Source organism: Pseudopodoces humilis, chromosome 11, assembly GCF_049639895.1.
Source record: "Pseudopodoces humilis isolate 2021_Gansu_Grassland_sample_001 chromosome 11, ASM4963989v1, whole genome shotgun sequence".
NCBI classification, from domain to species: Eukaryota; Metazoa; Chordata; class Aves; order Passeriformes; family Paridae; genus Pseudopodoces; species Pseudopodoces humilis.
Genome location: NC_142210.1, coordinates 101,064 through 120,544, shown reverse-complemented (window position 1 = coordinate 120,544; position 19,481 = coordinate 101,064). Strand labels below are relative to the sequence as shown.

The 19,481-nt window shown below is 47.3% G+C and overlaps 1 protein-coding gene across 4 annotated transcripts in view; it reads right to left on the bottom strand.

Annotated features, from left to right (window-relative positions):
- Nucleotides 1–19,431, bottom strand: part of HDLBP (high density lipoprotein binding protein) — a 38,882-nt gene extending 19,451 nt beyond the window's left edge. For 2 of the 4 annotated variants that reach the window (XM_014258380.2, XM_088060778.1), the window contains exons 1-3: nucleotides 5,371–5,441; nucleotides 1,158–1,225; nucleotides 501–613 (exon numbers count right to left, since the gene is read on the bottom strand). In XM_014258380.2, the coding sequence (XP_014113855.1) occupies nucleotides 501–576 (76 nt within the window). In that variant the 5' untranslated portion in view covers nucleotides 577–613; nucleotides 1,158–1,225; nucleotides 5,371–5,441. Of the gene's footprint in view, nucleotides 1–500; nucleotides 614–1,157; nucleotides 1,226–5,165; nucleotides 5,289–5,370; nucleotides 5,442–19,309 lie in introns of those variants that run through there. The other 2 variants (XM_005529637.3, XM_014258381.2) reach the window with 2 other exon arrangements.
- Between the last annotated feature and the right edge of the window lie 50 nt (nucleotides 19,432–19,481).

Here is a 19,481-nt window from a genome sequence, read left to right as displayed (position 1 = left end):
CATAAACCCAGAGAAAAGGCAGGAAAGGGACTATCGTTAGGGCAAAGTCTAGGGAAAGCCTGCATGCCTGTACATTATGTTTGCCTCACTTGTGCACTGGGCCATACCAAATGGGGCAGTTCACAGCTGGGAATGGATGCCAAAACCCATCACTGAGTCAGTTCATACGGTTAGTGACCGCCCCCAGCACCTGGCTCAGCAAAGGGTGGAAATGACAGCCCAGCATGCTGATCCATGAGGCTCTCATGTAGCTCAGTGCCCCACTCATCCCAGGGCTGAGAGCACTGCTAGCAAGAACTCTCTGAAGTGTTCAGGTCCATCTCCTCACAGCCCTGCATTGTGCAGCATCACCACTGTGCTGCTGGCGGTGGAAAGCTAGAGTCTAGCAAAACACTAACTTAGGAAAGGAAAAACTACACTTTTGGGGAACCAGACACACGGAGTAAGCTTGGTAAGAGGTCTGTGCAGTCTGGATCTAGAGGCACATCACAGGAACTCACCTTTCACTTGCTGCTGGGCCAGGCCGCTGCGGTGTTCAGCAAAGCTCTCCTGGGTCAAAACTGCCACAGAGCTCATTGTCGACTTCCCACCCACACACAATCCGGGTATGCCACTGGAAGAGATGGAAGTGGCAACAGTATTACCAACACCACTCCGGATGCACAGTCAGCCCAGGAAGACAAAGTATATGTTACTGAGCACTCTTCCAGTCATCCTCTTGAAAAGCACCCACAGGGTCCATTGGCTGCCCAGTCTCCTTGTTGAAACAGACAGGAATTTAGTGGGGATATTTTCTCCCTACATAGAGGTCACCAAAACCAAAGCTCCTCCCTAAGAAGGCAGAGCATGTGTAACCTAAGAAGGTCACTGGAAAGGGGGACACCACAAATTTTTAAAGCATACTCTAATCTAAAGTACAGTCTCATTAATCTATTAATTATTAATGGTGTGCAATTTTTACACAAGTGTGTGAATATCTGGACAATCAGTCCAAGACCATTTTTCATCCCTAGAGATAAAAGAGAAAGGACCCAGGAAACTGCCTCTTCATGAGAAACTTATTTAGGTGACTGACTTAGGGAGACACTCAGAAAGCCACTCTGACTAGCAAGCTCAGCAACAGCAAGATCTTTGGATCTCCCAAAATAAGAACTTACCAGCTAAATGGTCAGTAGCCAGAGAGTCCGTCCTGTAAGCTGCCTGTTTGTCAGCCTGCCAGCTTTTGCTTTAAAAGAAAAAAAAAAAAAAAGTTAAATAAATTAGGTCCAAGACAACAAAGAACCATGACACCCCTGTTACTGTAACTTCCAACAGAGCACCACCTGTACCTTTCAAAGTTGCACCTTACCCAAGACACTCTCAAACCCAATTGTATCTCCCCACACAAGACATCTGTCATGTTTTACTTACTCTGCAGGCAGCACCACAAACTACTCAAACTTCACAGCAGGAAGTCTGGAGTACTTACTCTTTCACCACACTGGCTACAAGAGTAGCCATCCAACATCAGGCAAAAATACAATCAATAACAGATGTTCAAGAATGAAATCTCAGGGTTGCAAGCAAGACCTTCTCTAGTCAGAAGAGACTAACAACCTGAAAACCTGCCAACAACACTGCCATCAGTCACAAGTTAGGAATGTAGTTCAGTGGAGATTGGGTGAATCAACACAGACATCCTCACAAACTTAGGCAAACACTCAGGGCTCTCTATACCCAGCTGCTGGGCAGTCCAGCTCTGCAGTTTTTATTGCAATAAGATCATGCACCAGGCATTAAATCTTGTCTCCAGGCCTAAATCTGAAAGTTGGAAGAAGAAAATTTACACTGACTTTTACATGGACTATTTTAACTATTACATGGACTATTTTAAACATGTACACAAGCAGAACCAGGAAGAAAAATACACTGCTGGGAAGGGATTTCCATCTCCTTAATCTAGATCTGCAGATTTACTGAAAAAGTGCTTAGGAATACAAGTGAAAATGTAAAAGCTAGTACGGTACACGCACTGTCAGTTGTACAATAGCCACACCCAGAGTCACCCACAACTGTTCTGTATGCTTCTGCAGAGCCTGCACTCTCCTGAAACCCAGTGCCTCTGCCTGCTCATGGGACAAGAGGCCACTCTCCCACACACACCCTTGCAGCGCTGCTTGGACCATCTTCTGTACAGTAAACTTGACTGCTTTTCAGGAAAGTGACGGTTGCAATCTCTGACCTCCCAATATGTTAGAAAAGGCTCCTAAAACGAGTATCACTTCTAAAAACTCAGTGTTGCTGATGAGGTGTCTCACATTATGCTAGAGCTGTGATGCAGTAAGGGAGGCTGATGGTGACAGAAGGAAAGGAGGGAGGAACAGCAAGAGCAGTGATGAAACAGTCTTACAGGCCTGATCTGCACCTCAGCCAAAGCCATTGTTTTCCCCTACTTCAACATGCCTTTAACAGGCAGAAGGCAGCATGAATTGTGCTGTCAGAGCAATAGAGCTAATACTGCAATTAAGCCTGGAATGAGGCAGCAGGTATTGGGATAGCCAGTCATGCTGCTGAAGTACAGCTGCTGCAGCAATGCAGATCTCTGCAAGGCATTTGCTGTGTACAGAAAGGGTGGATAGTAACCTGATCTTGGAGCAATCTCCTTGCTGTCCAGGGTTACACAAGTGTAAGACGTGGTTACATGTCCATGGCACACGCCTGCACTGCTCAAGCTGCTGCAGATCCAAGGAAAGCAAGTTAGTGCTACGGCACCTGTTCCAGACTATCTCAGCAAGGCCTGCAGACTCTGTGGCAGCTTCTTCAGCCTGTTGGGTCACTAACGAGAGTGCCACCACCTCATGGCAAGCTCCAAAGGAAGGCACGAGGGAGAAGCATCCTAAGATACCACAAACAGCTGTTAGGCTCTGGCTGGATCCTTCCTAAAGGCACAGATGTGCTTATAACTCTCATTTCTCCAGAAAACAGCACCTGGCTGATTTTGCGTATTTTCTCCCTTAGAGGAGGAGGGTAAGGACAAGAAATCAGTGCACGACACCCAATATAGCACCTACTTGAAAGACACAACCTCAAGGCACAGCTGCTGGTTTCACTGTGTACATACCAGCTGCAGAGATCTTCCTTGCAGCCTCCACCTCAGACAGCAACCAGACATTCAAAGCAAAATTAAAGGGCAGTGTTTATCCATATGAATTTCTGCTTCGTCACCCATACAAGAAGCTAAGAACAACTACTCCTCATCTCCAGCAGTCCCAAGCATCTGGTATATTGTAGGCCTCAGGGATTTATCTCTGGCCAAAATCAGAGGCAACCATTAGAAAGGTATTTTAAATGTAATGTCAAAACCAGCAGTTCAAGTGCTGCATTTGGATCTCATACCTCCTTGGCTTCCCACTTAGGTTTTGAAATTAAGGTTACAGCTATGTCATGCCAGCGTGCAGCTGACTGGGTCAACAGGTTTCAAACTGCCTGGTTGACACACTGCCTGTGGTGCTAGCCTTGTGCACCAAAAGAAGTTACAGAAGTCTAGAGCACACTTTCAATAAAGAGAATTAAATCATCCTAAAAATAACCTCCAGCAAGGGCCAGACCTAAGCACACAGGAAACATTTGTACGAAGAGAAACAAAGGCAAAGCCATGAGTTACACTGCTGATACAATCAGTTCTTGTGGATGGAAATGTCAGTTACCTGTTATTTAAAAGCATATTTAATAAAAGCATTATCACTTTGTTAATCTCATACAGTAAGAAGCATACACAGCAAGAGGGCTGGGCTGATGGTGGTCGACACTGTCCTCTGTCAAATGTTTACACAGGACAGGGCAATCTCTTGGTTGATGAGTAGACACAGATGAAAATACTTGCTTTCTGAAAACCAGCGGGCTCCCTCAGAGACTGGAGGCCAGGCCCCCTAGTTTTGGGGGAATCACACTGACAGACAGCTGCTGTGTGGCAGAATGCAGTCTCTCGTAGCGATTCCCGACTCAGTGCATCAGAGTGCAACAGGACCGCAGCCCTGGCTGCGGGCAGCCCTGCCCCATCCCCCATGTTTACTCTTCCACTAGCGCCGGCCCCGCCACCACGTCTGGCCTCGGACTGGAGGAGCCCTGTGGCGGCCCCGCCACCGAGGACGTGCACCCGACCGCGTCCTGCCGGCCGGCCCGGTAGGGCAAGCAGAGATAGTGCCTCTCAGTAGGGCTGGGAGGGGGCTGCCCGGCCGCGCTCCGACAGGGGCAGAGGAGCTTCCCGCGGGGGGCTGCCTGCGCCCTGAGCCTACCCATGCCCGTACCGCCACCGTGACCCGGGGCAGCGGCAGGGGTCTGCCCCTCCGCTTGGCCCCCTGTGCCCGGCCCAGGGGCGGGGGAGGCGCCAGGCCCCGCGGGCCCGGCCGGGCGGGGGGGGCCGCCCGCGCCAGCTCAGCACTGGCGGCACCGGGGGCGGGGCGGCGGGGCGGGGCGACCCCCTTGAAGGGCTCACCGGGCCCCGCTGTCACCGCGCCCCCCCGCGGGGCCCAGCGGGAGGGGGCGGCGGGGGCGCGCCCAGCGCACCAGAACCGTGCGGGACCGGGGCCGGGGCGCGGCCAGTGCCACAGGGCAGCTACAGCCCCAGCTCCGGCAGCCCTGCGGGTTGCAGGCCGGGGGCGGCCGCATTAGGCGCGCAGGGGACAGGCGCTCCCGCGGGGCCCAGTGTCAGCCTCGAGCGCGGTTCCGCGGCCGCCGGAACGCTGCCGGTGGCGGTAGCGCGGCAGGCACGGCCGGCTCCGGGCCCGGCCGTGGCACCTCCCCCCGCCGACGGTGGCCAGGGCGCTCGTCCTTCTATAGCCATGGCAGGAACGGAGCCCTCGGCCCCGCGGCAGGCTGGGCTGCCCGCCGCCGGCGCTCCTTGGGTTGACCAACACCGGACGAACGCTCGCCGCCGGCGGCTTTGGCTCCTATCAGAATCAAACCCTAACACCGCCGGGATCGGCGTGGAGCAGCTAACCCCCTCCCACTGACGACGGGAATCACGCCGCGCCTCGGCCCGGCCGCCCCCTCCCCACGCAGCCGCGGGGCCCGGCCTCCCCATCGGCCCAGCCCCACACGCCGGCGATACGCGGCAGCTGCTGCCGGCCGGCACAGCCGTGCCACCGCCGTCCGAGGCCGCGCCGCGGGGCCGGACTTCTCCCCACCTCCCGCCGCCGGATGCCCTCCCTCGCTGGACTTTGTCCTGGCCGGCCCGGCCGGCGGGAAGTTAGCTCTGACTTTCCAGGCAGCGCCGACACGTCGGTGCCCTGGGGAGGATGCGAGGCCGCCTCGGGCCGGGCCGCCCCGCCACCCTCCACGTCGGCGCCGCGGCCGCGGCGGAGGGGCCGCCCCCCGTCCCCCGTGACTCACTCCGGCCGGTGCCCGCTCGCCCGCCCTTGTGGAGAAACGGAGCGCTCCTGGGAGAGCGGCGCGGCGCCCGCCCCACCGCCTATATAGGCCGGGGCGCTGCCAATCCCCGGCCCGCACGTCAGCGGGACATGCCCCTTCCCGGCTTCCCGGCGGGGCCGGCCCGCCACGCGTGCCCTGAGCCGCCGGGGACGCCCTGCCGCGGCCGAGCGGCCCGGGAGCCTGCGGCTTTGCTGGCGGGCCCGCGGGGCGCACGGCAAGGGAAGCGAGTCTCCCGGGCGGCTCCCGCCCTGCTCTGCGTCCTCGGGACTGCACCGCCGCCTGCTCCTCGGCTGCTATCCGTGGTACAGGCCCTTGCTACCTTGCTACCTTCTCTGCGGATTCACCTCGGAACGCGCCTCCCGACCGCAGCCCAGCGGCAGAGGGGGCTGGGGCTGCTGTAGCACCGAACCGCCCGCGGGCTCCTACCTAGCCCCGCGACGGCCCCAGAGCTCAGCATTACCCACTTTGGTCAAGCCCGGTTTCGCGCAGGGTTAATGAGTAGTGGCTCATGAAGGCTCTGATCAGCCTGAAAAGCCACGGCTTAGAGAAGAGAGCGAGCACCTGGGGCTCCTGCCGGGTCCCGCGAGTGGAGAGGGACAGCGAGGACTCAGCCCCAGGTGGCCGCGTAATCCGCCTCCTCCTGCTCTGGCACAGACTGTGCCAGGGCAGCAGCTACCGGAAGCGAGGCTGCAGGCAGGCAGAAGGGACAAGGTATGAGTTAAAAAAAAAAAAGAAAATAAATAAAACCACAGAAAACCCCAAAATCACAACTCACTCCCTTATCCCCCAGAAAATAATAATAATAAAAAAAAGAACCCCTCGTCTTATTCCAGTCTCTAACTGGAAATGGGGAAGAGTGAAGGAGGGGAAAGGCAAACCATCAAGCACAATACCCTCCTTTCCTGCATAGAGGATGTTTATTACTTTGTGCAATATAGATGTTTTTAATTATTAGCTCTGCACTCTCAGGGAGCCAAGGAAAAAACCCTGTCCCATCATTGTACAAATACATCGAATTTGAACTGATTTTTGCATTAGCTCATTTTCCTGCACAGCATTAATCTTCCTCATAACTTAGTGACTGGTTTTCTCATTCCCACTTTGAGAGAGCACTCCCAGATCCTAACAAACAAAACAAAAGAAACTGCTCTGTGGAGCTCTGACCACAAAAAAAAATTGAGGCCTTTGGCATAACTGCTTTTGATTATGTGCAGTAAATTTTAGAGATTTCATGCACTGTATTTATGGAAACATGGATGGTATTTAGCCTTTATTAAAATTATTACTTATTAATAAACAAGAGTAGATTTCTCCATGTCTCCTCTTTTTATCTTATGGCTGGGAAGACATGATCAAAACACTTCAATTTTTTGACACAAACAATTTGTAACTATAAATAAAGACACACTTGTGAGTGAAATCAGGAAGCCTGCTGAACAGAGGAGAACAGTTGTCAAGAAGTGACACTATGCCCAGGCACCTCCATGATCTATCTCCCCCACCCTAGTCTCAGAAATCCTGTTATCTCTGTGAGGATGCAGGAATACCACTCCAAGCATGGGGTTCTCTACAGGCAGGCTGTAGAGAACCAGCTGACCACTGCTGCCACGTCATACCTGCTCCAGGAGCTGGCTCTGGCTGCTCTGACACAAACCACCTGGACTGGGATGCCATAAGCAGCTGGAAGGCCCACAGGCAGGCTGGTGCCACCAGGTCATTTGGTAGCTCATGCAAAAGCAGAGCTCCAGGGACCTGGGAAAACTGCAGCACCTCCAGACCTTGGGCAGCAGCTGCAGTGCAGGGTGTTGTAATCTGGGACTCAGAACCTTGCTTAAGGTGCAGGATGTTTTTCAGGTGCTTTTGCTCCCTTCTGTTTATGTCCCCAGTGCAAAGGAGGCAGGCTCCTCTCAACACTCTAACCTCCAATTAACTCTAACATGAGTAAGTACCACAATCCCCTGTGCCAGGGAAGCATCTTACCAAGGCACCAACATTGTTCTCCCTCAACTCCACCTCATTATCTGGTTTAGCAGGGGCCCTCTGTGGGGACATACCACCTTGTGCCTCTGGGATAACAGCATGGCCCTCTCCTGCTTTCTCTCTGTAGTACTGCTGCAGCCATGGGTGGCCAGATCATTATGGATTTCTGGCTTCTATCACAGCTTACTCTCCAGGTTTGCTTAAGAGGCAAATCTTCCTCTGCCTGTTGCTCTTCCTTTATTTGCAGTTGCAAGTGGTGGGAGGGAAGCCTGTCAGTCCCAGAAGCTACTGGAAAGCCTAGAGCACCTCACCGTGTGCCACCCTCCAATAATGATTTCTGCTGAAGGAAACCTGTCACAGGCTGTTCTCCTCAGGGGAAGATCTTCCACAGGGAAAGAGGTGTGTGTATGGGGGGGGGGAAAGCTCACCTTTCTAAGTACTTAAGTGTCCTCTGCATGGATAAAAGCACATTTAGAGGGTACCAGGAGGCTTATTTCAACCTCCTGCTCCCACCAGCACAATGACCATCTGTGTTCCATCCCGTACCTTTTCTTCAATGAGGCTATGGAATATGGGCAGGCAGGGGTTTGCAGGGATTGCTTCAGGTCTGTTCTGTCTACTTACTTGCCAAAAAATGCAATCTCACATTAAAAAATAAATTTAAAATATAATTGCCATGGAGAGGTGTGTAAAATGGTTCCTCTATAAGCAGGTGCAGGAATTTTTGGTAGCTGAGGGGAATGGAGACAGAAGGAGGTACCCAACCCCTTGACAAACACTAACCTACCACTCTCCCTCAAGCAACCCATATTCTGGCAGCATTTCAACAGGCCCCAGTTTCATGACTTGTTAGAACACCTGAAAAAGAAGCCTCCCAAAGAGAACACCAAAGGGTGGCAGAAAGGGTAAAGGATTGGGCTGTGCATAGTTTCCATGGCTTACCAGACTGGCAGCTCATATCACCAGTCTGAGGGAGGACACAGAAATGGGACCAGCAAAAACATCAAACATGCACAGAGATAAAACTAACACTGAACTAGTTTGGGGCTTGTTTTTTTTGGAACATGTGTTCACCCACATGAAGGCAAGGTTGAGGAGTTAAGAAGCTTTCCATGATCGCTTCACCCCAGAGCTCTTGGGGAAAGGAAAGAAACTGTACCTTAAACTGTTGGAGCAAAAAGGTTGGTCTTTCCTGGCACATCTACCCTCAGCTGAGCTGGGATTTTGCAAAGCATTTCTTCTAGTCTATTTGTATTTTCTGTTGTTATAAGAGTCCCATTCTTCCTGCCAGAAACCAAAAGCCTTATTTGGAAAGCAACCCAAGTATGTTTCAAACAGTATGTGCTGTGATTTTATTTCCTGTTAAATATAACTCCAGATTTCTAAAACTGTACAAATAAGCACCCTTTTAGTACTCTGGGTGCTTATCCCACACAATCAAGTCAGAGAACACTACAAAAGAGCTACCCCCTGAAAGCATCCGTTACAGCACATCCTTTGCCAGTGGCATTAAGAGTAAAGGGCTGGGGGCATACTTTGCATCACACTAGAAAAAGCAAGCAAAAGAGGATTCAGGGCACTTGTATGCCAGAGAGAACTGAGGTTCTCAGCCAAAGCAGGATATGTCTCTCAGCTATCACTATGTATGTCTACAGCTATCACTGTGGCTCACCAGGGGATCTTCCAACAGAACATTTGCATTTCTACAGAAAATCTCTGTTAAACTGAAGTTATGAGTCAAACTATATAGACAGTTCTGCTAATAGAATAAAAAAAGTTTCATCATAAGATATGACTGAACATGAGTCCACATTGCTTGTGTCTCTGTGACTTTGAGACTGGTTTTTACTTATTTGCCATGAGGAAGAAAAGTTCCAGGGATGTGCAAATCAGACACCTATCTTCCCTATTATACATCAGTGCTGAGAAGAAATGATTCTGTAGGCTAAATTCTGCCCTTCATTAGGCTGAACCTAATGCAGCCCCACCATCTTCAGAGGCCCACTGTAAATACCCAATTAGAGAATTATAGAAAGAGAAAAATCTACCCAGGCCTAGACACTAATCCCAGCTCCAACCACTTAGTGATATTGTGAAGAAGAGAGGGTGGTAGAAGATGAGTGACTATGTGCGTTTGTCTCACACAGGATCTGGCTGGTATAAAATACAGGATAGCAAGTGGGTATAACACCATTTGCCTTTCTCCTGGTAGCCTACGTGGTTTGAAGCAATGCTCTTGCAGGAACAGAAAAGCTGACTTGATATTGAAGGAAAATGACAAACTTCAGCAGGGTTCTCAGGCAAATATGGGTCTTTAAAAGATTTATTTCCTGGGCATTCTGACAATAAAATTATGCAACCATTAGCTAGCAAAGAATATATACACTGCACTTCCTAGCCTATCACAGGGTGCTCTATAAGGGGCATGCAGGATAAGTAGGAAGAACAGGAACAACTTACTGGTGTGGACAGAGCTCTAGTATGAACAAGGAGCACCAGGCCTTTTAACTGCAGAGGGAAGAAAAGCTGCTGGTTTTACAGGGACACTGTGAGAAAATGAGATTTAATGAAAAAAACCAAAACACAACCAAGGAAAAAAACCCCACCCAGTGAAGAGACTCAAGGTCTGCTCTTAGATTTGGTGAATTGACCAGCAAAATTCTCTTGGTTGCCCTGGTTGTGCACACAGCATCTTGATTTTCTCTGTGGACTCCACACCACCACAGCTCATTATTTCAAGTTGTTCAGAATGCTGTGATCCTCAGACGTCAGGTGCTCTGACAAAATAAATGCCGTTTCAGAGATGAGGAAGAAAAAAATCAATGGACAGTTTAATTAAATCTATTCAAAAGCAAAGCAGAAGGAAGGCAAAGAGGACCAGTCTGAGTCTGCCCTTCCACTTGCACTGTGAGAGAAATCTGATTTAACATAAACTTGGCTTTCAAGAAGTTGCAAAGGAGTAGAATTTTTAAAGAGTATAAGCAAACTTCAGGTTCCTGGCCTTGGGAAGCCAATAAACATTTTCACAAGGAATAAATATGAGGGATAAAGGAAAAAAAAAACACACTGTTTTGACTCAAGAATGGAAAAAGTGATTCAGAAAACAAAGATTCCAAATATATTGCCTGGAAAGTGGGAACAGCACAGAAATCACAGAAATTCAGAATATCTGGCAACACATGGAGGTCAGAGCCTCTGAGACCTCAAAGTAGGGTCAGACCAACGTATTCAGGGCTTTCTTCACTCAGGTCTTGAAAACCTTCAGAGCTGCACAAACTTCCTGGGCAACCTATTCCAACACCCAACTATGCTTACAGTGAAAAAAAGGTTTCTTACTTGCAGTTAGAACTTCAAATTTCAATGTTGGCTCCTTATGCTGGTCTGAACTTGCTTTTTAGTTTAAATCACCACCTCACCACATACTTATCACTCCCAGGTGCTTTTGGAGTGGTGCTGCAGCACTGCTCGCCATTCTACACTGCAGAAAAACAAAAATCTTCCACAACTAGCAAGCTGAGAGGCACTTCCCAAAGCCTCTTAATATCTCAGTTACCCAAGAAATGAAGATTTTGAAGATACTGTAGGACAAAGCATGCACTATTTTCTTTCTGTTCTTCAAATGGAAACTTTCACTTCACTCTCCTTTGGCTACTGGGTTGAAGTTCTTTTGTTTACCTTTCAGTGTCTCCTGTTCTCTCTCCATTGGCCACTGCAACATAAAATGAACACGTGGCAATTTTTTTTAAGAAATGCTGCTAGCAGCTCTCATGCACTATACATCACCTAGCTTGAAAAGGCAAGGGATTTGCAAGCCCTAAACTTAACTTTTTCCACATTAACTGTCATATATTGATAAAATGTAAAGTGAACTGTGTCCCTTAGCTCAAATCTGTCACCAGACCCACTAAGACCCTCCTCCAGGTACTCTTAAGCTGATGTTTTGCAGGGCAGAATTTAAGTACTTACAGCAGTTTATAAAGATGACAACAACCACTTCTTTTGAGATTGATTAGATAAGTATATACATAAAATGAAGAAAATAAAAAGAAGCATGGCAAACCAAATGAGAGCTCCCCACTGCCCCTTTTCAGGGGAGGAGCAGAAAAATTGCAACTTAAGCAAAAATGTAAACAGACATTTGGTTTTGTTCATTTTGTTTGGGTTACAGTTCTTTTTAATCTTGCTTACCTACTTTGATTTGACGTATTTTATAAAAAAAACTCAGCAAAGTTGTTCAAAGCTCCTTGAAAGATTTTAAAGATTCCTCAGTTCATAATGTTTATTGGATAATGAAGACTCAAGAGAATGCCAGAGCTCCATTTTTATAAAGTTCTACATGCTCTGGTATGTTTTGCTCTGAGTTCCAGTTTCCCAAGTCACATTGATTCTCGATGCTAATTCTGTAAATTTTATTTTTCTTTATTTCTATCTTTCAGTTGCAATAAGCAGCTTGAAACTACAACCCAGATAAGTCAGCATTGTGACAAACAAAACACTTGAAAGAATAAAAGCCTGAAACTTTCAGGGAGGCTAATGCTTTGTTTGGAGCAGGACAGAACTATTTAAAATTGAAAAAAACCCCCACCTTCAGTTTGGCAACAATTCCTCTGAAAAAGCATTAAAGTAAATATCTGATTCCTACTGCTACTTTGGAAAAGCAATGCTAGGACCCTCACCATTTAAGCACTGCTTTCCCTTTGTCCTATTCATAGCACATGCAACAGGGGCTCAGCATATCCGCAGACAAGCACTAATTCCTAATCTCTACTAGGCCAAGCAAAAGGCTCTTCATGTGTTAGACAGAATGACATCACAGTGATCTAAACTGACAGTGAAAAACCCAGACAGTCTTCCCTTCCAAATTTGGAAGGCCACTCTAAGCCTGCTATGAAAGGAGAGAAAGAGATAGGGAGAACTCTGAGTAAAACTATCCCCCTTAATTGTTACAAATAATATTATTTTACGCTTAAAACCCCTTTTCATAACTGAATCATTTCCAGTTCTACCCTGCTCATCTTTGGGCTGAACTGGAACACAACATGAACCATTTTGGGTACAATTTTTTTGTTTTGATACCTCATGCTATGCAATCCTCCATCCATTTGGTTATTGTCTTTGGGACTAATAGAATGGTGTCCTGAGCAAAATAAGTTTCCAAATAAAATAGAGGGGTAATGTTTCCTAAATTTGCTAGAACTTTTAACCTTCTGTAAATACTCACTGCTTGCTCTCATTTTACCCAAAGCTATGCTGCATGCAACAGAACCATCTACTCGGGATTTTAATTTCATAAAACTTTTTATAAGAGCAAGTGTAAAAATTCACTTTTAAGCTTCTTCAGTGCTACGTAACCAGCTCTACTTTCAAGTAATAGTCATATCCCTACAACTTGCTATTCTCCAGACATTCCAAGGAATGACCAAACACCTAAATCCCTGCACCAAATGCTGAAGTATTCACTTTGAAAACAAAGGCATATGCACTAGCAGATCAATCATAATATATTCCCATTCTCACTCTCACCCAGCCTGCTCTGGGAGCTGTTCTTTTCAGCTTTCCTTTCAATTGCTCCAGTCCAGGTTTACATTCAACTTTATCACTGACACAGAGATAACAGTAAATTTATTTTCTCCTGAGCAATGGAAACAGCTGGGGCCTGGTGTACAAACAGCACAACCCCGCTCTTCTCCTTTGGAAAGGCAGAAGAAGTCATGCAGTCCGCACCACCTCCAATGCCCACTGGAGACAAAAATGCCCCCCAGCTTCTGGGGCAAGCAGTAATAAGTCCACTGCAATCTCTCCTGGCCTCCTGCACCACTGTGACTTTCCCTGGCTTTGCTTTTGTCCCTGCCAGTGGGGAAATCTTAACTCCATCCCTTACTTCTTCCTTTTTCTTAACTTGACCCATGTACTACCCCCATGCCTGAGGTCCCTGTTCCAGCCACACAGCCTGCCCTAGGCTTTGTTTGCCACTCATCTCTGGCAAGTATGTCCAGTTTATTTTGTGAAATATCCAGTTCAACTCCCAGTGACAGAAATGCAGGGACAGACAAAAAACACGAGACTACAAAAAACCAGAAGGGAACTATCAAGTGATCCTACAGCAGGTGGTACCACCTCAGATGAGCACTGGCCATCAAGGCAGTCAGTGTTCCTCTGAAGAAAAGCCTCTGCAGATTTTTCAGCAACTTGCTGCAAAACCTTTGGAATACCAGTCAACCAAAACTAACATGGATGGGGAAAACGAACAGGGGAGTGATGCCCATGCTTTGTGCCAATACCTGGAACCGAGCCTGAAACTTGAATGATGTAAGAAGATTATTGCAGTTTTCCAATCCCTGATGAAAAACATGCCAGAGGTTACCTTTGTGACACTCAGCTATACCCGCCTCTCCTCTAGGAGATATGATACCAGTAACCTTCATTTAAAACCAGAACCTGGGGTCAAATATCACTTTTATGGGCTTTGAGAGAGATCTCAACAAGCAACTATCAATTTAATAACACACAGAAAAGGCTGAGGCCTGCATCCTCCAAACAGGATTGTAATAGTCAAAACACAACAGGGCTCCCAGTCTTTCCTCCTTAAAATCCAGTTATTTGCTGGGATGTTGCTGAATTCATAGCTACAGCACACAAGTATCAATTACCATGATATAAGGATTCCCAAAACTCTCCTTCACAGGTATTTCTCATGCAGGTAAAAGATGTGGCATACACACAAGTTGTATGGATACACAAGTTGTGTATGGATACTTTTACCAGAATCACACTGCCATACATTTATAAGCAAGTTCCTTATAGAATTGTTTCTTGGTTTTGCTTTGTTTCCTTGTTTTCATGCTTGAGTTTGTGTTGTTGTCACGGCCTTTTTTTTTTTTTTTGGGGGGGGGGGGGGGTAGGGGGGAATGGGTGTGTCTCTTTTCTTCCATTAATGCTAAATAAATCTATCTGTTCCATCCCCAAACGTCTCCCAAGTGGTTCTCTCACTACTAAAAAATTGTCAGTAAAACAGCAAAACTGGTGCTGGAAAATAGTTCCAGACACTGTGCTGTGGAGTGTAAGAGAATCCGGTACTACTTCTGCTCTGCGTCAACAAGTAAACCCATTTTATTTTGCAATTAAATTAAATAACATCATTTGAGGGAGGTCGCATAAATATGACTGTACTATTCAATCCTCTCAAAGGCAAAAATTTTCCTGTGAGTCACCATTTCTTTGTCTCTTGCAGCTAACCAATCCCTTCCCTTCTTCTAGTGCAGTTTTTCCATTGAAGTTAAACTCATTATGACTTCCTCTAGATGAGCCTTTTGTGATCCATCTTTTCTCTCAGGTTTCTCCCTGGTTTCTTTTCTGCCTGCTGCTTTGCAAGTGCATCTTTTGTGCCTCTAGCTGGACATAACTCCTTGCTCCAACCCCTGCTCCTCACAAAAGAGGGACATGCTTCCCTCGCTGCCTCAGCAACACAGCCTATTCCCACAGGCCAAGCAGCTGTGGCCAAGGTCAGTCCTCTGCACTTACAGGAGTACTGATGTGTGTTTAAGTTACTTACATGCTAATATATCTAGCAAGAATTTGAAAAATATTAGTAGGTATCTTTGAGGCTGGAAAGATCTACCAGATGCAAGATTCAACAACATAGAATCAGCCATGAGAGACAAGTGAAGTCTTCACTAGCAGGATCAAAGAAAAGTGTCTGTATTATATGGCAGCTGCCAGAAATGATTCCTGTACTTCTGCAAGAATGCTGGGAAAATATTAGCTCTTGTGTATGTAGAAACACCAAAGATCACCTTAATGAAGGACAAATTAACTAGTTCAGCTTTAACACACCTTTTTTATGAAACAAACTCAGAACACCAATCACAGCTTATTAGTGTTGCAATTAAAACCTTAAATACAAAGATCTTCTAGCAACTCACATTTCCCCCCTTGCTTTGGCTGGAACTTTTCCTCATTTATTGATACATCTTTTTCCAACCTTTCTGATTTCCTTCCACTGAAGTCATACCATGAGAGCTAAGGGGCAACATGAGCTCACAGAAGGAAGATACAAAAAAAGATCATTAGGCATTCAGGACTTACCCATTTAAAGATGGGAATGCAAATCACAAGATTTTAATAGACTGTTTATATCCTAAAAATCTACTTTCTCTTAAAGCTAAAGGATAGATAAATACAAATATAAATACAAACATAAATCTCTCAGGTGTAATTCCATATCCAGGATAAGACAGTAACCCAAAATTGTTCTTCTAAACCTAAGAATTTCTCAGATGGAAAGTGATCTTAAAACAAGCCCTAGATTCTTGACACAATACTAGATTCTTGACTTAATGACCAGTCTAGCATGAACACCTGGAGGCCCGAGACCACTTCCAGGTGTCTTAAGTCCTCTGCAATCCCTTGCTCAAGAGGCCCTATTGACCAGGGCCCTCTCTTCCACTCTAAATGCAGTTTTACAGGCCACAATCAACACCACAGACTCTGTAGGAATAGCTACTAGACTAAAGGCCTCAAAAAAATAAGGAAAATAAATAAACATGAGTAAAGCCCAAGAAGCTACACAACATTCTGTTTTCAAAGGCAGGGTAATTAGGAAGAGGAACAAAGGCCGCATCCTGCAGCTCAGTTTTAGTTTCCTATCTCTTCTTTATCTGTTTTCATATTTTAACACAGTAACACCTACTTAATTCTTGTGCAGACACACGTTACAGAAGTTCTATAGGCTCTGGGCCTCTCAGTGCTCCTGGACATGTCAGACTTGTTACCTCCAGGATAAATACACCTTTCTGTCTGCTTTAAAAACTCTGTTGCAACTTCTTCAGTAGTGCACAGAATCCCAGAATCACAGACTGGTTTAGATTGGAAGGGACCTTAACCACCATCCAATTCCACCCCCCTGTCAAGGAGGGGAACCTTCCACTACACAAGGTTGCTCCAAATCTCATCCAGCCTGACCTTAAACATTTCCAGGGATGGGGAAGCCACCACTATGCTGTATTTCTTTGTCAAGACTGTAACAACATTCCCATATGGGTTCAATGGGAACACTTGCCAGTCTTGTTATTTCACTCTGAGGTTTATTTTATAAGCTCTGCACAACATAGGCCTGAGGATTTCCTTTGTAGAATTCTTGAATACAAAACAAAGTTGAACCACAAGCGATTCTTTTCAAAGAGAGACATTTTCACATAAATATGATACTCTACAGAAACCCACCATTCAAATTGTCAAAAGCCTTCCAGCTATGGTAAGTGAACAATTCATTCATAAGGGGAGGTTTAGACTGGATACTGGGAAGCTGCACATGCTACCCATCAGTCACCACCCCTGGAAGCATTCAAGATGTATGGGCATGGCACCTGGGGAATGGCTCAGTGGTGAATGCAGCAGTGTTGAGTGAATGGTTGGACTTGTTGATGTTGGAGGTCTTTTCCATCATAAATGATCCTATGATTCTAACCACACACCTGCATTCAGTTTGAACGTTCTGGACTGGTCCCAGTGCCATTGACTACTCTGACCATCTGACCGGTAGTGATTGGATGAATTACCCAAATTTTCACAGCAGCACAATCCTAACTGCATTTGTACCAGCTTAACAAGCTCCTATATACAAAGAGAATATATGCTTTGGAAAAGGCAGTATCACCCAAAATACTGTAACCAGTGAAACATTCCGTTTTTCCTCAAAAAGGTGCAAACTGTACAGTTTTCCTTGTCTGGGATGGCTCCCACTCAGATAACCAGCCATGGAAAGCCCAAGGTTACAAAGCTCTCTTTTAAGAGACCATACTACCTGCAGAGATGGCTTAATGTTTAATGGAAAAAGACCAGCTACTTGACTAAGTAACTACTTAAGCCTGACTATTTAACCTACCAAAATCAAGTTATTATTGTTACCATTACGCCGTGCAACAACAACATTATGATCCAATTCTAGCTCAAGGGGAAGCCTCCCTCATTAGTGAGACTAATGAAAAAGTAGGGACCATAATAACCTTCAAAGTCATAAGAAGATATGTCAACTTTTTCATCCTATCAAGCAAAAGCAGGGCAGAGGTGAAAAAGAAACCAAGAGAAAAAAACCAGCCTAACTTGCAACAAAGGTGGAGACAGGAGCGTGTATCACACTACCAGCTGTGGACACACCAGAATGATCTACATAGAACAAACAGGAGCAATCTTTAACTGTTTCCTTTAGAATCTAGTTGGAAAACTGTCCTTTGAGAATGATCCGGACTTTGCAGCAGTGGCAAATCTCAGGCTGGCTGGTTACACTGCCTCTGCCACCCTGCAGTCACATTCCACCAGTTACTTTCATATCTAGTGAGAGCTTTTCCTGTGCCTGTCATTCTGATCCTGGTGAAACTGTACTTTATGAAAAAGGTTGTGTGCTTTTGTTGTGGATGGCTCTGCCTATAATTTGGGCCATGCTTTATGAAAATCCATGTACAAATAGAGGACTGTTTTTTTTTTCAACAGTTCGAATCTAAACAGGCAAAGGGTTAGAGACACAGAGGTTTAGCAGATACACAGCCACAGATCAGGTTTCCTGCTTCACCTCTGATATATATGTTCCTTTACTATGGAGAGGGATAACCAACCCACATATTAAACAATACCCAAAATATCACTTCTAAGTCAGGTTTGGAAAAAAAACCAAAAAAACAAACACAAACCATACTACTATCTGTTGTCTTCTAATTGAAGACAGTTGTCAGAATAGAACCAGTAGGAAAAATGGAAACTAAATCACCAGGCAGATTCTTCACTTACCTAACTGAACAGCAAACATGTGATAAAGCAACACAGCACAGATGAGTGTGCAGATTTTTCACTGTCATTACACAACAGGATAAGACAAGAAATTATTCTTTCAAACACCTTGAAACTGAATGTCATTAATCTTAACTTCACAGACACAGAACTGAGAATGTTTCAAATCCTAAACCTGGTAAATTCAAGGCCCTTTCCTCATCTTACAAGTTAACTGATCTCTATATTGCAATCATTCCCAACATAATATCCTCGCTTGCAACTTGTCTTTCAGTGGAAGAAATTATTCTTATTATAAAACCTCCCCTACTGTTTGGGGAAAGCCATCATGGGAAGTGCTACTTATCATGAGCCATATCAGCTATAGCTCAAGAATCATCAGTGCCCCGTGGTTAACCCTCTTCAGGGCTGCTGAATCATCCTGGTCTATAAAAAACCCGAAATAAAACCACACTGCAGGCATAGAGAGCAAGTCAGCAGAGGCTGAATCTCCCCTCGTATCATGCACAGAGGCGGCTAACGCTACCTGCAGTGTTAGAGGTGAGGCCAAAACCCTCCCCCATCGCGGGCCATGGCGCAGCCTCAGCTTTAGGGACCAGGAGCAGTGGGAATGGAGACTACTGCACTTCGAGAGCCCAAAGCAGTAGGAGCCCGGGGGCACAGGGCAGGACCCACCACCAGCCGAAGGTGGGGGAAGGCGACCGCTTCCTCAGCCGCATCCCTCAGCGGCGGCGCAGGCCCAGCCGCAGCCGACCCGCCGCCGGGGAAAGAAGGGCGACTTGACTCATGGCTTTTGTCTGCTCCTGAGCGGCCCTGGAGCGCTCCCCGCCTCCAGGGCAGCGCTGGCGGCGGAGCGGGACCTCGGGCGGCGGAGCGGGGCGCCGGGGCGGCCCCTGCGGCCCGGCTCGGTGCGGGGTGCGCCGGCGGCACGTGGCCCGCGCTGCGCCAATGGCAGCGGCCGCGACCATAGAGCGGGGCCGGGCGCTCACTGCACATCCCGCCCGCCGCCCTTCTCGCCGCTGCCGCCATCTTGCTGCAGGCGACAGACCGCGCCCGGCCTCGGCGCCGGGCCCACGCCTTCCTCCCCCTCACCTGAGGCGCTCCTGCTCCCGCCCTCCCGCACCGGGCCCGGCATTACCTCTAGTCGGCCCGCAGCGAAGCCTATGCTGGGTACGAGGCCGACGACCCGGCCGCCATCTTGGTGCAGCACAGGGGATGTGCGTGACCTACAACATGCGGTAGCCCCGCCCCCTCCCAGCGGGTTGCTATGGGTGATGGGACGCGCGCATGCGTGCGGAGCCCGGCACCGC